This window comes from Colletotrichum graminicola, assembly GCF_000149035.1.
Source record: "Colletotrichum graminicola M1.001 genomic scaffold supercont1.12, whole genome shotgun sequence".
NCBI classification, from domain to species: domain Eukaryota; kingdom Fungi; phylum Ascomycota; class Sordariomycetes; order Glomerellales; family Glomerellaceae; genus Colletotrichum; species Colletotrichum graminicola.
In genome coordinates this window covers 845,314-861,695 of record NW_007361016.1, presented here as the reverse complement: position 1 = coordinate 861,695, position 16,382 = coordinate 845,314, and the positions used below count along the sequence as shown (strand labels likewise).

General features: G+C 53.8%; 6 protein-coding genes and 1 non-coding gene across 7 annotated transcripts; 3 read left to right on the top strand and 4 right to left on the bottom strand.

Moving 5' to 3' along the window:
- Window positions 1–232: 232 nt before the first annotated feature.
- GLRG_04053 (helix-loop-helix DNA-binding domain-containing protein) lies at window positions 233–1,820 on the top strand (the record flags this gene model as incomplete). Its single annotated transcript, XM_008094738.1, has 3 exons — window positions 233–347; window positions 415–1,395; window positions 1,453–1,820. 3 exons carry the CDS (start codon window positions 233–235, stop codon window positions 1,818–1,820), a joined length of 1,464 nt encoding a protein of 487 aa, XP_008092929.1.
- Window positions 1,821–3,416: 1,596 nt separating this feature from the next.
- GLRG_04052 (RNA recognition domain-containing protein) lies at window positions 3,417–4,076 on the top strand (the record flags this gene model as incomplete). The annotated part of the gene is made up of 1 exon (XM_008094737.1): window positions 3,417–4,076. The coding sequence occupies one exon, from the start codon at window positions 3,417–3,419 to the stop codon at window positions 4,074–4,076; it is 660 nt and encodes a 219-aa protein (XP_008092928.1).
- Window positions 4,077–5,458: 1,382 nt separating this feature from the next.
- Window positions 5,459–5,549, bottom strand: GLRG_13099. The gene has a single exon. It is a non-coding gene; the product is annotated as a tRNA-Arg (tRNA).
- A 439-nt stretch (window positions 5,550–5,988) lies between these two features.
- GLRG_04051 (tetratricopeptide) lies at window positions 5,989–7,993 on the bottom strand (the record flags this gene model as incomplete). The annotated part of the gene is made up of 2 exons (XM_008094736.1): window positions 5,989–7,767; window positions 7,823–7,993. 2 exons carry the CDS (start codon window positions 7,991–7,993, stop codon window positions 5,989–5,991), a joined length of 1,950 nt encoding a protein of 649 aa, XP_008092927.1.
- An 861-nt stretch (window positions 7,994–8,854) lies between these two features.
- On the bottom strand, window positions 8,855–10,954 carry GLRG_04050 (exonuclease; the record flags this gene model as incomplete). The annotated part of the gene is made up of 1 exon (XM_008094735.1): window positions 8,855–10,954. One exon carries the CDS (start codon window positions 10,952–10,954, stop codon window positions 8,855–8,857), a length of 2,100 nt encoding a protein of 699 aa, XP_008092926.1.
- A 1,685-nt stretch (window positions 10,955–12,639) lies between these two features.
- Window positions 12,640–14,414, bottom strand: GLRG_04049 (MYND finger; the record flags this gene model as incomplete). The annotated part of the gene is made up of 3 exons (XM_008094734.1): window positions 12,640–13,547; window positions 13,611–13,800; window positions 13,866–14,414. 3 exons carry the CDS (start codon window positions 14,412–14,414, stop codon window positions 12,640–12,642), a joined length of 1,647 nt encoding a protein of 548 aa, XP_008092925.1.
- A 561-nt stretch (window positions 14,415–14,975) lies between these two features.
- On the top strand, window positions 14,976–15,502 carry GLRG_04048 (translation initiation factor SUI1; the record flags this gene model as incomplete). Its single annotated transcript, XM_008094733.1, has 3 exons — window positions 14,976–15,237; window positions 15,296–15,363; window positions 15,479–15,502. The coding sequence occupies 3 exons, from the start codon at window positions 14,976–14,978 to the stop codon at window positions 15,500–15,502; spliced, it is 354 nt and encodes a 117-aa protein (XP_008092924.1).
- Between the last annotated feature and the right edge of the window lie 880 nt (window positions 15,503–16,382).

The following is a 16,382-nucleotide window of genomic DNA, read 5'->3' as shown; positions in this document are numbered from 1 at the left end:
CGGTCTGCGCGCGTCCAGACGCCTTTCGAAACACAGCCGTCGCTTTTGCATGTTCAGCATAATCCAACTCTCATCTTCCGCGCCAACTACCTCTACCAACTAACCGCCAATTATTGATCCCCTCGTCGCTATCCAACCGCATTGTTTAGCACAACTACAAGGCCTTCGCGTCGTCTTCGTACCCGGCCGTGATTCTCTGGCACCAGTTTTCAGACGACTTCCGAATCACATCATGGACACGCAGCGACCAAGCTCTCAGAAGCTCCCCGCGGGATTGGCTGGTGTTTTGAACCCGGACGAGAACCGCGACTCGGCTTATTTTTCCTGTACAGATGCCTCGAGCAAGCGTATGTTGACCAAGAGCCAACAAGACGTGCCTTGAAATCAAGCGTGACTGACTCGATACTCGTGCAGACAACTCAACCGCCTCAGGCATGGGCACCAATGTCCTCAGTCCCACCGGCTCCAGCTACCAATCTTCGCTGGCGGATAAGACACCCTCACCTGTCACCGCAAACATGGTTCCTCAGCCGCTGGTGTCCCCTGCCCAAAGCAACATGAGCGTTGCTTCGATGGTGTCGCCAACTGTCAACGGCACTGACCCGCGTCGAGTCGAGCGCCCGACGTCATTGGACTCCGGTATGGCCCACGACTTGATGGGTCCCGGGTCTCGCAGAGAGAGCGTCGACAGTAGAATAAACCAGAACTTTCACGACATGAGATTGGGCGGCAACTCCCCGTACGCAAGCCACAATCAATCGACAACCTCGATCCAGAACACCCTTAACCAGCAACGCAACCCCCGTAATGGCCTCGACAACCTTTCTGTCCACCGCATCTCCAACGGATACCAACCGAGCAACGACAGGAACCCCGAGAACCCCAAGATCATTCGGACTGCTCCAGCCATCACCGGTCCCGCGACGAGTAATATTGCGAGAGCGGCGGAGCCCACAAAGGGTCAGGCATGGGCGTTTCCCGAGGAGGACATACAGCGGATCGGCCCCAATGACGCGTACCTCGACTCCAGGCGAAGCAGCATTGCTGAGTCAATAGCCAGCAGCCAGTTTACAACGGAATCGAGACTGCCCCCCGGCCAGAGGCGCCTGGACGAGCCTGCTGACTTCAATAACCGTCTGTCAAGCACATCTTCCGAGTTTCCTCCCGTTCACCATCATTCGTTACAACACAAGCAAATCGGGGACCTGCGCGATGACGATGCGGCCTCGCGTAATGGCTCCCAGCCGTACAGTCGGACACCCGAGCTGCGTAAAAGCCATAAGCTGGCGGAGCGGAAGAGAAGGACGGAAATGAAGGAGTTGTTTGATCAGCTGCGCGACCTGATGCCACAGGAGCGCGGTTCCAAGGCATCCAAGTGGGAAATTCTTACCAAAGGTTTGTGCTCCCTCTCTTACCCGTGAAGGACCACGACCCGAAGCTGACATGCTATAGCAATCTCGGAGCATCAGCGAATGGCTGAGGTCATGCGGATCGTACAGTCGCAAAACACGACGCTCGCCCAGGAGAACGACGGTCTTCGACAGGATAACCACAACCTGCGCGTCGACATTCAACGTATGCAAAACGAGTTGCACAGCCTGCGGCTACAGCAATCTCCGACAGGCCAGGCCCCAGCTCAGTCGCAAGCCGCCCCTCCGCCGCCGCCCTCGGCTGCCTACCAAACAGATCCGTATGCGAGTCGTCGTGAGCTGCCACCTATTCGGGGCTTGAACGGCAACATGCCCAACGGGCCCGACTCGATGACTGGCGTTCAATACGAAGCCCCGAGGGTTAACGGGTACCGTGCTGAAAGATACTGAGTCCCGTGGACTTGAGACGTGTTGGACGAATCATCATTCGAGTTGTGGGCCTGGATCACCGACCTACCTATCAATACCCTTTGCAACATATTTGCGGCCTGGATTGCAGGTCTGCGTGTCCTGATACAGTTCTATACCTACACCGGAAGGCATCGCGCACCGGGATGCCCCTTGGCGGCTTGTTTCTTATGTTTTTTTTCTTTCTTTTTCTTGGTTGATTGTGTCAGTTCTAGCAGTGCACCAAGGGCTCGTACCTTTGGTTGGCCTGACAGGGAGGGACGGCGTTATACCCTCGTCCTTGGGTAGTGGGCAAACAAAAAGTCGGACGGCGCGAGTTCTTTCGTGTGTATTTGGAGGGTCAAAGCTCGATATGGGATGACAGAGGCCATGGCGGGATCGGGTTTGACTGTCTGGTGTATATATCCACGCGATGGTCTGGGGAAGAAGCGAGGCAGCGGCTTCGCCAAAGGACGCTTGATATGGTCTACTACTTTGTGTTGGGAAGACAATGGAACTTATGGGGGAGAAACCGTACAGCGGGATCAATTGCCTCTGGAGAGGAGCAATTCGATTTAAATCCAGTCCATCTGAACAGGCAGCAGAAAAAAAGAAGAGGTTTAGCAAACAGGCGACGTTGGGTTGAGTTTACTGGGGACGAGCCCTAAGCCTCTCTTCCTGTCAGCCAGTGTAGTGTGTGACTTATGGATTATGATTTTCCTCCTAGACGAGACTATCGTGATGGATGAAATTAAAATGCAAAAAAAGCTACACGTTGATATGAAACCCACGGCGACGACGCGGTAAGGATACTCTAACTTGGAGATCATGATGCTCTGTCGAAAGAGCTCTCTCGGCAGGGGTGGTGAGCAAGTGATTGTGGCTCCGAGTGGGCCGGCACTCGGAGACTGGAAGCTAATGCCCAATAGGGGCTAGCGTTTGCTAAACATCGGGACCCTTGACACGGCCATGCCAAAATTTCTGTTCCTCGTTCTCCTGGGCGACTTCACCTACCTGCATCGCACCTTTCGCCGTCAACTCATCATCTCTTCCCTTCCCTCCAGATCAATACATCGCAAACTTCTTCGCCTTAACTTTCCGCAATAATGTAAGAGACCATGCAAAGTACCTTTTGTATAGAATCAGTTGAATCAGAAGCTAATCGTGGACCTTCACCAATGGTAGGCATTCCATCCGTCGTGCGGCTACCCGCGCAACCCTGACCAGCTCGGTCTTCTCCGCCGCCGCTGCTGGGTCCAAATCGCAGACCATCTCGTCCGCTCTGCGTGCCCTCAGTGCGCCCGCCATCTCTTCCAGATATTTCTCTGTCGCCGCCCCAAAGGCGTTTTCCCGTTCTGCTGCGTTCCGCGACGAGCAGCCGCGGGCCCTGCCGGAGAGAGAAAATAAGCACGTCCTCTTCGTCCAGAACTACTCCTTCGATGTCAAGCCCGATGATCTGAAGGAGGCCTTTTCCAAGTATGGTGAGGTTGTTGGCGTTTCGATGCCGCCTAAAAAAACGTGAGTTTATCCCCGTTGTACCCGACGTCCCATGTGTGTTGTCGCTCTTCATTTTTCAATGCGGAAGAAGAGGGGGTGTATATGGAATCGTTACTGCCAACGGAGCGAAGGCTTATTCCTCACCCCGCGTATAGTTTCTGCTTCATCTACTACAAGGATGCCGAGTCGGTCACCACGGCCTCCGAGAACGTTAACGGGACCTTCTGGTACGGCCGCCGCATCGTTGCCAAGCCCCAGGAGCCTCGCGATAGGACCTCTGAGCCTCAACGCCGCGGCGAACGAGCGAACCGCCCGCCCCGCGTCGGCCGGGTCCACGATGGCTCACCCACCACCACGCTGTACGTCGGCAACATTTCTTTCCAGTCCTCGGACGCGGATCTGAACAACCTCTTCTCAACTCTTGATGGCGTCAAGGACGTGCGCGTTGCTGTGGACCGCGCGACAGGCTGGCCGCGCGGCTTCGCGCACGCCGACTTCGTCAGCGTCGAGGCTGCCACAGCTGCCCTGGAATCGCTCAAGGGCGCGCGGATCCTCGACCGCGAACTGAAGGTTCAGTTCGCGCCGCCGTCCCTAAAGGAGACGGACCGCCACGATCGCATGTCTCAGAAGTCCAAGTCGCGCGGCCACAATTCGCAGGCGGAAGTTGAGCAGCGCGTCGAGGCTGAGCACGAGCAGGCCGAGGAGGCTCAGAAGGAGCAGAAGCCTGAGGCCGGCAAGCAGGACATGAACTGGAACGCCTAAGTTCTGCCAATCTTCAAAGTCGCGACAGAGAAAAGGTCCGATCTAGTGTAAGAGATGAGGGTTGACTCGACAGCTGTTTTTTATAAGGTTCTTCTGTCGTGTTGTATTTTTTTTTTTTTACTTTACTACTACTTGGTTTTCTCGTGAGCCACAGACGGGACTTCGTGGTGAGGTGGAGGAAGCAGGGATGGTCAGGCTTGATCATGATGTGTCAAGAAATAACAAGACGATGGATGGCACGGCAACATGAGACGGAAGTTGCTGCTGGGACTCTATCAAAATGAACGGAGAGGAGGTGGTGGTGCCGCAAAAGACGTTGTATCATATGAAACTTATAGAAAAGGCCATGACGACGGCTTCTTCTTCTTTTTGCATGCATGACGGCTTCTCATACATGCTAGGAACAAAGTATAATCTCTTCTTTACAGACCCGTGTTCTTGCCATTTGTTTCCCGTGCCACACACCTCTTCCCCTTCCCACATGCCGTTTTGCAAAAGCCCGGCTTCATCACCCCACAAACTGTTGCTTCCGCCATGGACGGGACGAGGACGGAGAAGACGAGACACCGGCCAGCTACCGGCCTGAGATGCTTGCGGGGACGGCCTCCCCGTTCTGCTCCTGCTGCTGTTGATCGATCCCGGGCTCTGGTCATCAACCTGATCCGTCTTCCCTCCCCGCCCCCCCTTGCCTTCTTTCCTGCTCATGACTTTCGGCATGAGCTACACGGGGCCACTTGGGTGAAAATCCCCATTGACTGGACTGGACTAGCCAGACAAGGTTTGTTGTTTGCTCACGCCCGGCCCCGCGATCTCGGCCCGTCCGACTTCGAGTCAGTTTCGGCGGTATTTTTATTCTTCTGTCACCACCCCCTCAACCTTTATCTGTTGGGTGGGCCGGGGGAAGGTCCTGCCACGCGGGAGAGGCTTCCCAGCAACCCTTGGATCGCTGCGTCGGTGTCGCCGTCAAGTCGTTCTGTTTTCTCGGCCACCCCTCCCGGCTTCAAATGTGACGGTGTCAGCAACACCACCCCCCCCCCCCCCCCCTTTTTTTTTTTTTTTTTCATATTTCCTTCCCGCTCACCCGTCCGCTCGCCCCACCGCCGCCGCAGCCGCCGGCAGAGCAAATTGCCCGTTTAGGAGGTGCATTTCACCAACGCCATATGTGTAGAGGAGGGTTTTCCCCGTCCGTCCTGGGCTGGGGAGGGGACATGTGGCTGGTCCGCGCTTGGTCGGAGCCCGCCAAGGTTATACAACCCACATACCCACAATAGATTAAGCCCCCCACCTCACCCACCCACGGGCAAATTCTCTGAGCAAAAAAACAAAAACAAAAAAAACAAAAAAAAACACCGGATACTTGCACGTGTTACGCAAAAGTGACTTGACCAGCCTGGGGGTCGAACCCAGAATCTCCTGATTGCACGAGCTTTGTTGAAGTCGTAGTCAGACGCCTTGCCATTGGGCCAACCGGCCGCTTCCACGTAGGGACTTGAGCTTGTGGTTTTCTCGGCAAATAGCTAACTATGAATGAAAATTCTGTCCTGACTGGTATTTGGCGGTTACCTTCAAGCCAGGTGGGGTCATCGCCGACACCTAGGAAGCTATCGTACGTAAGGGAACAGCATCACAGGAGAACAAATAACATGAGAGTTTCTTCCATTATGCACTAAATCCAAGAGGGCGGAGGGGAAGGAAACCTGTTGTTGCCGTTTTACCTAAACTGAACTGGCCGGCCAGATAGATTGGGGTATGGGGCTTGTCGTCAGTAAACAGAAGCTCTGCAACAATATGCATTTGCAAAACGCAGATTCTCATGATAGACGTCATCTCATTCATTCTTTCCAAGTTACACACATGATAGCTACATGTTTGGCGAGCCCATCGCTGTTCCTTCCGTACCTCACGACGGTGACTAAAAGTCGAACTCGCCTCTGAAGATCTCGGGGTCCACACCCGCAACCGTCTTCTCGGCCAAATCTCGTCGTCCCATCTGCGTAAACACCCTTCTTAGAGTGTCGTAGAGCGTCGTGCTCCTGTTTTGCGCTGTCATGCGATCGATCTGCTCGTCGATTTGAGCTGCGCTGGTACCGCCGCGCGAGCTGTCGCCACTGCCCAGGATCTCGTACGCCATGCTACGGCCGCTCTTCTCAATGGCCTTGTGCATGTTGAGCGCTGCGAGGAAGTGCGACGCAGCCTCAGCGTGACAGCCAATATTGATGCAGCTTACGCCAAGGTTGTAACGGGCACGAACAAAATTGGGATGGATGCTCAACGCCTTCTCGTACGCCGCAATAGCCTCCTCTGAGCGCCCAGAGTTGGCGAGGGTAGCACCAAGGCGATTCCACAGCAGATGTAGCTGTTCTTGCTGATTTGAGGTTCCAAGTTCCGACGAGTGGAGAGCCGCCGTGAAGCAGTCAACTGCCTTATCGTACTCTTCAGCACCGTAAAAGAGAACACCCAGACCGACCTGAACGTCGGGGTCCATGTGTTCACCATCCGGGCTGAGTTGAGCAGCCTTAATGAATAGGCCGGTCACCTTATCGTGCAGTTGTTGCCGGTCCGTGAATCCCATTTCGGCCATGGGGTGCAGGTCCGTTGGTGCGATGATGTTTGGATATTTGACCGATAGCCACCGTTCGAGTGTCCGGTAGGCGGTGCTATCGTATCCCTCATTGGTGTAAGAAACTGCCAGACCCATAAGAGCGGCCAGATTGTTGGGATCTTGCTTAAGCGCTTGCTCTAGCGCACGAATTGCCGCAGTCTCCTTCTCGTTCTGCGCCTGTGCCGAGCCCAGGTATACCCATGCCTCTGTGTGCTCTGGGTTTTGCTGAACGGCCGCCTCGAAAGCTAAAGCTGCCAACGACAGGTTTCCACCCTCGCGCATAATGCGTACGCCTTCTTCAAACGCGTTCTTCTCCTCACTGAAGAAGTTGTCCTCCTCAAAAAGGTAGTTTTCGATTACGGGATCGCCCAACCGACCCCAGTCGCCGTTCATGCCGCTGAAGTCTGGACCCCAGTCTTCGCTGTCGAACTTGTCGAATGTCGCGTCTTCGACCATGCCTTTTGCTGCAGCAGTTTCAGCCTGAATTCCCCTCCATATTGACTCGAAATCGCCGAAGCCTGTCTCACTTTGCATTGCCCGATCCATTTCCTCCAGTTCAGGCTCCGCTGCCCGTGCCTCGGCGTCTTCCTTCTGCTGCAGTTCCATCTGCGCGAATTGTTCTTCCCACTTGTTGTCGTCAAGTTCCACAAGCTTTCCCTTGCCCTTAGCATCCTCGTGCTGCGGTTGTTGTTGTTGCATAGGTTGTTGGTACATGGGCTGGAACATACCCTGGCCCATCATGCTGTTGTATCCCATGCCCATGCCCATGCCCATGCCCATTCCCATTCCCATCCCTATTCTCGATTGCTGGGCCATCTGACTGGGCATCGGGCTTGCTCTCGCCGATGACGACTGATGGGCCATCACCTGATTGAAGCGCGCAAAATCCTCGGGGCTGAACTGTGTCCCTTGGGGTGCGTTGAAAGCCGATTCCATAGCGGCTTGCTTCTGGAAGTCGTTCGCCCATGTCGGTGATGTCGAGTTCGCGCGGAGGTGCACACCTTGGGCAGGGTCTATTCGGACAGCGCCGTTCTGCATGGGAATCTCTTGTTGAAGACCAGGTGCATTGTTGAGGAACCCGTTCATCATCTGAAATACCGTCAGTTCACAATCATCCATGTCTAAAGCTATGGGGTGCATCTACCTCATCCTGCGGGGTGCTTGCGCCAGCGCTTCTGAAGCCGCCGGCGAGAGCGTTAGGACCTCGCTGCACTAGTTTGTCCCTCTGTAGACTGTTGTCATCCTGAACATGTTTCTGAAACTGGCTGAGAGGGTTGCCCGAAGTTGAGCATTCTGCGCCACCGAGAAACGACATGGCCACGGTCGCAGGTCGGTTGCACTGGTAGCGTTGGGTAATGTAGGATCGCCGGGACTGTAAGCAATGTCTGGACCACGTCACACAGCAAGAAATGTGAGGATCAAGTTTTCGGAAATATCAAAAAGATGGGCGAGTCACTTGTGGGTGAGAGAAGCAAAGTTCGTAGGGAAAACGGACTAGTTTGTAATTTGGGCTATGGCTGAGCAGTTGCGTCTCCCAAAGATACCGAGGCTGGCCGGCGGGGGTTTGGGCGGCAACGGTTGATTGCTTTCTCCGCAGCCGGAGGCGGGGTAACCAATCAAATGACTATTCTGGGGAGCAACCGATAGTGGGGGAGGCCCTGACCCTGGCTGCCCGAGCTTGTAACTCCGGCGCGCGCATGTGAGCAGCACATGGATATGGAGAGAAACATGTTACTGTCGCTGTGAGCTGAAACAGTCGTTAGTCACCTTTCGCATGGCATTCGAGCATTGGTGGTCTACCAGCGTGTTTCAAATTGGCACTGGTATACCGAGCTGGATTCGGTGAAGGAGATTGGTATCACCCTATCTGTATATGCTCACGAAATTGCATGGAGCCTCATTGAAACGGTGATATCCCCCCGGCCCACAGCTTGCAGCCGAGATCTTGGCTTCCTCCCAAAAGCGGCTATCCTTTCTATACCTACCATGACATAGGGTATCATCTACGAATATCAACCAGCTTAGCAGCCGCCGCCAATGTGTGTGTTGTTCCTTTCAAGGGTCCCGTGTGCTGGTGTCGGGTTACAGTAGTGTTCATATCCAGATCCCAAGACGTTGGATGGACATCATGACCCCTCCGAAACCAATTCTCAACCCCCGAATGCCCGGTCTAAACCTATTTCACGCCAATGAAGCCGATGCTCTGTCTGGCCTTCCTGACTGCACGTCGAAGGGCTTGCTCCTCATCGTCCGTCCACTTGACAGATAGCTGATCCCACTTCTTTCCAGGCGTGTTGTACTCCCGCTTCCATTGTGAGTGCAATGCCTGGAGTCTGCTCATCTCGCGAGGATCGCCGGAGCCCGTGTATACGATGAATGCAGTGCAGGGCGGTAGGGAGGCATGGATGGCCTGGAGAGAGGCCGAGAGGCGGGCTAAGCACTGCTCAAGAGGGGATTTGCCGAGCTTTTCGTCAAGCTTTGTATCAAAGGCCGGAGGCCCGCCATCACCGCCAACACTCTCCACCCGGTTCTTGTTCCACCAGCCTTGCAACGCCTCAAGCTCTCGCATCCGACCCCAAACGAAGTCGACGCCGCCGCCTGGAATCTCCAGCCCGTCCGGATCGCCCTTGATGGCACGAATGACGCCGTTGACAACATCTGCGTCAGATTTGCAACCTATTTGGTAGGTCGCTCCAGCACCAGGACCCTTGGACGGGTCACCCCAGTCCACGGCAGCACTTGTCTTGCCCGTGACTAGACCGCCTGCCTCGCCGCCCTGCGCCTTGTATGCAGTTCCAGCCCGGGCAAGCCGGCGAAACAGGTTCTCGCCCTGGGAATCGGACGCGCCCCACATCTTGCCCTTCTCGCATTTTTGTCTGACAAGATCAAGACAAGCCCGAGCATCCTCAATAGGGTTATGTCCATTGGCACCGCCTTTCTGGATCTCGCGGTTGATGTATTTCTGAGTAAGCCACTTGAGCGACGATTTGAGAGGCGGGCCTCTCGGGTGGGGGTAGATGAGGGAAGTATCGACTATAAAAGGGTGAGAGAAACGAAGGGCTTTCAAGTCGGACTCAAGCGAGTGGCCAATCAGGATGGTTCGTGGAGTGATGAGGTCAAGGAGCTTCTGTTGAATATCCTTGAGTGTAGTCGTCACCGGCTTCAGCATCTCCTCTGTGATACCGGAGAACTGAGTGACGTAGTTGGTAATGGGCTTCTCTGGCTTCACCAATTCGTCCATGATCAAATCTCCTGACCATGAGATAACGCTGATGCGCGTGAGAGAATACTCGTTCTCGCCTGTCATGCACATCTCGCAGTCCAACGCGAGACATTCTCGGCCAGCTGTCACGCTGCCCTGCTCAATCTCCGCCTCGGGCACTTCGCCATCTTCAAGCTTGTCGACTTTGGAAACGGCCCATCCCTCTGGAACCTTGAAGCTCGCTCTCTTATCTTCGTTCTCGATGAGTGCTGGGTGAATGAGGTGACCAGCGGTCTCCAACTCTTCGAGCGAAGCCAGAAATTCGGTGATACGGGTTCGCTCGTTCTTCCAGCCACTGGGTTCCCGCGCCGGCTTAGGACCCTTTCTGTCATCCTTGTTCTTGGGCATAGGTGCGGTCAGGAAGGTGGCCATGGGCGAATGAAGCTTCATGTACTTGTCGTCGCCAGGTGCCTTGACGGGCCAAAGATGGGGAAACATGCTGGCGAACCCCTGGAGCGCGAGCGGGAGGCGTTCAGCTGAAAGAGCACGGGGATAGTAGTCGTCAGGCGTCGTGTCTGTCCGGTCTTGATCGCGAATCGGGCCGGACGTATACTTGTCGAAGTCCACGGCCTCATTAAACATGGCTTCCTCCAACCCAGGTATCATCAAGACCACAATCTTCCTGAAGTTCGGTCGGTGCGATACGGAGACCCAATTGGGACCCGTTCCATCGGCGAAAAGGTAGAGAATAAGATCGCGAAGCATGGCAAGGTTGATCTTGGCAAACAGTTTCGCACTTGAGGAGAAGGTGATGGCGGGATAGTTGCTGGATCCCTCGCGAGGGACTTTCTTGCGCTTCTTATTGGATCGCTCGACCTTTGTCCATCCCTCGCTGTCATCGTCGGGGGCAGATCTTTTCAGACTTCCACTGCTTTGACTCTGCGACGAACTTTCACGCGATTCGGATTCGCCATTCACTGTCTTGCTCTCGACTGTCGATTGTTGCGGCTGGCCAGCAGCAGTTGTCTCGGCCACTTCGCCATCGCTTTCGCGGTTCCTGCGATTCTTCCCCATGTCCGTTTTGTCTCCTATGATGTCGATACTCAGCTGAAGGATCGGACGCAGGAAGCGCTGAAATGCGGCCAGGAAGATTGTGGGCTAAAGCTGGGTGAATTTTCGCATTGGCACCCAGCAAAAAAAAAGTCGCTTGAACTGGAAAGTGCAAATGCGATGGTCAATTATGGGCTTTGCGGGGCGCGCCAATGAACATGGGTTGAGATAAGATAAGATACCGGGGCAGGGGTCCTGGTCAGCAACTGAGCGATCAGACAAGCTGATAATGCCCCCCCCTTGACAACCCGAGAGTACCGTGCGCGCTGGCCCGTGCAGGCTTAAGCTGACAATAGATACAGTTATAGCCAATAGATAAGGGTATAGATAGAGGGAAAAAGTGGAAATAGAGGCAAAAAAACAGGGGCAACAGAGGGAAAAAGTGAAAATAGAGGCAAAAAAATAGGGGTAATAGAGGTAACAGAGGGAAAAAAGGGATGGTCTTGGCCCATCCCGACCCGGAGCGCAGCGGAGGAAGCAGTGTGGGATAGACTATTCCAACCCTCCCCGGCGGAGCCGTTTTGGAATTACCTAAAGAAAAAGTCAGAAAAAGTCAGAAAAAGCTAGGATTGAACCCATGGCCTTTAGATTATTAGGAGCACTACTTACTGCTAGACTATATGGAGCGAGAAGAACGAAACTTCTTGTTTTTCTTGGACCTATAGACCTTTGTGACGTGTGTGCGCGTATCTATTGGTTAGAGCCTTATCACCTACTCCACTGTCAGCTCAACTGTGCACGGGCTAGCGCGCACGGTACTCTCGGGTTGTCAAGGGGGGGGCATTATCAGCTTGTCTGTAGACTCTCAGGAACTCACCACCAAAAAGGTGAAAGCGGTCGGTGTTTTTGCAACCCGCGTGCCGAGCTAGCGCTGATGTCGCAACATAGGTAACTGTTGACTATGCGGTTCCTTTCCACCAAACCTTGACCAAAGCCTCTATAAATCATCTAACCAGGCAAACAACCCATCTATCCCACGTCCGTTGCCATATCCGACTCGGAACGATCTGTTGCAAGCAGAACAACCGTCATCAGAGTCACAGCAGGAGCTTGCTCGCGCAAAGAAAGTCACCCAGGTCAGTCTCAACATGTCGAAATTTGGATATGGTTAGTGTTCAGGCGGGAATGGCACAATTGAGATAGGTTAATGAACAAGACCGTTCAAAGAGGTTGAAGGGTAAATTCACATCACGAATTCAGAGGACTCGACATCCTGGCAAGGAATATCACCAAGATCGGAGCTCGGTCGAACCAGATCGAGTCACTGCCTATGGAATCCAACCTCTTCAAGAGCAGGATTTGGTGATTGTAGTTGGGCGCAGACGCGTCTGCACAAGGCCATAGCCCGGTCATCCACCCGGAGCTGCGTTTCCGAAAGCCAGCATTGAGACGATGAATGGCGACTAGGATCATGGAGAGCAGGCTCAAATCACCAGAAAGGCCACTACACCTTCATCCCCTCTTCTACCGTCTCTAAGTCGTAAGCGAAAGGCGCCCACAGAAGGCACAAACACCCTCAACGGTATAAGTGTTAAGATACCAAAGCCCTTCCAGTCTGTCAACGATGATGGTTGACAATAGCACCGATGGAAACACCGAAAATCTCGATTCGCACAACTTTGGCCCGTTCCCCTAGATAAGGGGTATCATTAGGTGGATAAATCGCGGTCCTGGCCCAGGTCTACATCTAACACAGCTTTCCCAAGCTCGGACAGCGTTTTGATCGGCTCCGTCAAACTGTATTTGAAGAAATCCTCCATCTCCTTGGGGTCCTTTCTCCACGCATTGATTAAAGCGTTCTCCTTTTCTCGGCCTGGTAGACTTTCAATATCGCTGAGCATCCCCTTGGCCAAGATAACGACTTCCCAGTCGGCCGACGGCGCTTGATGGCTACACATATCGATTATCGCAAGAACCATCTGACACAAGGAGACTTGGTCCAGGTTTTCTAGAACCTTAACACCTGCTTTCGAAAGCCTCTTCGTCTCGGCCATGTCTCGGGCGAGCTCCGTGAGCTTGGTTGGGTTTGGCGCAGTATTGGACAGCGCGATTGCGATTGAGGACAAGCCCTTCAGTCTCTGGGGGTGAAACGGGATAACATGCTTGAACGGCTCGATCTCGTAAGCTGACAAGCATGCGATTGCCAAGGCGCACTCGTGGTTATTACGATCCTTGCCGAAATAGAAAGCAGCCTCATCCACAAGCTGTGCGAATGGCTCGATGGCGTATTTGCCAACTTTGGGAAACCATAGTGCTGTCTTGTAAGCTTTCCTCAGCCATTTGTGCTTCTCGTTTGACATCATACTACGAGGAAGCACAGGGAAGACATTCTGGAGCTTCATAACCTCTGCTCCCTGTAGGGGATCAGAGTTGCCACCTCCGGGAGGATTCTTGAGTCTCTCAATTTCGGGCATGACACTGAGCGTGTTAAGCTCAACCGCAGGATCTGCCATAGCGACCTGGTATTCGTCTAGATCGTGCTGGCATTTGCTGCAATGACACTCGAAGTGGTAAAGACTGAGTTCGTGTTGTCTTCTGCTCTTGGGCTGTGTTTGGTCTGAAGCGTGTTAGCCAGAAACTAGATCATCACCGTTGCGATATGATCGAGTGTAGTCCCTACCAATGTATGAGATTTCAATCTCACTGCCAGGGTGTATGAACGATGCGGAACGGAGTGTAGCCGTCCTGCCACCAAATTGAACCAGCGCATTTGGCACACATGAGTGGTTGATCATGGCCAGTGTAGTGTCCAAGAAAACACCGCCAGTTTCGTAGTATTCCTCCGACCGGCTGAACGCATTCGTCTGAAGCTGCACATTGAGTTCATCAGCACCTACAACCAAGTAACGCCACGGACAAGACCAAAAAAACCAACCTTGCACAAAACCTGAAAAGCTGCCTCTAGCGCTTCAAAAGTGCCCATGTCCAACCCAAGGCACCTCACAACACCATGCGACTGAAGCTGCAGATCCGTCTCACTCTTCTTTCTCCACTGCTCGACATGCCCCTCTAGCTCCCCGAACTGCGCTAGCACATGCGGTCGCAGCATGACCTGCGCCGCCGCCCTGATCGGCGTCGGCACCCAGGCCGGCTCGTCCGCTGGCTTGATTTCGTGCAGCCGCTGGATGGCCTTGCACTCGAGTTTATGTACCAGAGACCAGTTGGCCCGCTGGCACGCTGGACCGCAGTAGGCCACCGTTTTGCACCCCGTACATGCCCGGAGCTTCGGACCACCCGGCTGCTGCTTCTTAAGACAGTGGTTACAGTACTCGAGCGCGCGGTGGCCAGGCGGGAGCACGACGGCCGGTTCTTCGAAGCAGGCGATGACGTCGCCGGGCTTGAAACGGCGGGTTGCGTGGATGGAACGGCCGCCCTTGTCGCCGCCCTTGGTGCCGCGGACTTCGATGCCGTCATTTACGGCCATGTTGATGCCTCTAAGTTATTTGGGTGAGGAATCATGAGAACATAAAACAAGATGAAAAATAGAAATCACGGCTTACAGGTCGCGGTCGAGGGAAGTATCCCAACTTGTTGCTAAAAGGAATGCTTCTGCATGCGCCACACCCTCGAATGTGGCTAATGCAAGGTACGGGGTCATTGGGAGTCGCGATCTCAGATGAAGTGATCAGATGCCTGGTGAAGATCGTGGCGGTGCATCACCCACCTATTGTTCAGATGGAACTTCGCCGAATGCGCTACACAGCACATCACTGTTGTGCACGGGCCATCAACCCGCTCTTACCTTGCGACCCCGCCTCGTGCCTACTCCATCCCACCAACCTAACTCCCATTCTGCTGCTTTCTTGCTCCCTTCTTTCTTTTCTCACATTCACCAGCGAACCAACTCCATTCTTCAACCGCGCAAACCGAACCACTCCAAGGCCTCATTTGCCTATCAGTCCCAACCGCACAGGAGTTTTTCACCAACGCGCCAAACGTATCACTACAAAACTAGCCACACGCTCACGCGACAAAACTCTTTCTCATGACTACCATCGAAAACCTTAAGTCTATCGACCCCTTCGCGGACGCGGACGAGGGCGATGCCAACGACGCCCAGAAGAAGGGCCAGGACTACATCCATATTCGCATCCAGCAACGCAATGGACGCAAGACCCTCACCACCATCCAGGGCCTGCCCAAGCGCTTCGACCAGAAGAAGATCCTCAAGGTCATAAAGAAGAAGTTTGCCTGCAACGGCACCATCGTGGAGGATACCGACCTCGGCGAGGTCATTCAGCTCCAGGGTATGTTTGCGAAACATGAGCCAAGATGGAGGAGAGAATTCTAACGTTGGCGACACAGGTGACCAGCGCAAGGCTATTCACGACTTCCTCATTGACAAGCAGGAGGGTCTCGAGATGGACCCCAAGGTACGTCGACACTCCTATCCTATCGGGAGATAACCTCCACTCCCAAAATCTCTACAAGACACATCCGCATTCCCTACTTGAAGGCTCCAAGACATGCTAACCCATTCCTCTCCAGCTCGTCAAAGTCCACGGCTTCTAAACAAGCCGTCACTGCCAGGAGGCACTGTCTCCCCCTCGCAGCCGACCGGAATCCGGCGACACCAATATCCAGGGGAAACATGATACGATTACCGATCAGCTCCAACTACTTTCTCACATTATTTCTTCGGCTTGTCACGCAAAACCCTCGTAAAGAGGGCTTAAGCCGAATAGCTCCGAGACTGAGACAAAGGACTGCTCCGAAAGGTCGATCCCAAGAATTTGTGGGGATGGAAAACCGAGAGGGTCCCAAAGGTGCCTGCGGGATATTAACGCCACGATTTGATAACCTTTGGCCCGGGATGGAGCGCTTGGAGGTGACTCGGATTGCGTTTGACGTGCAGTGCTGGAAACTGGCAACGGGACTTGAACGGTCTTGATGAGGGCTCTTTCTTTTTGAGGACTCATTTTGACATGCACTCTTTCTGATTGTAGCCTGTACTTTATCCTGTTGTCGCAGGATCCAACGGCAGCTTAAGCAAGCATCGGATACGAACGATTACTACTTATGAGCAGCACGCTTGGTAATAAATTCGTTGAAGCCAAGTTCTGCTATCCAAGGCTCATCAGAAAGTTAGAGATTCTGTCACTGGGACGCCCAAACTTTCCTTGAGCATCACGTGAATTGACCGTACCTGTCTACACCAGCCACTCAAAATCCCCATGCCTCATTGCACTCTTTAGCGTCCCCTTTGTTTGGTGACTGTAATGTCTACCTAGGTAGGTTTTGAACAATGTGGTTGCATCTCCCATTTCTTCTACTTCTGTCTCTGCAGTGCTATATAGATCTTGTTATAAGTCTCGTGGCGATATAGGGAGGATAGAAACGACGTTGCCTGTACAGCTACTCGGGCTTACCGAGTGGCTGGCTTACGCCGCGT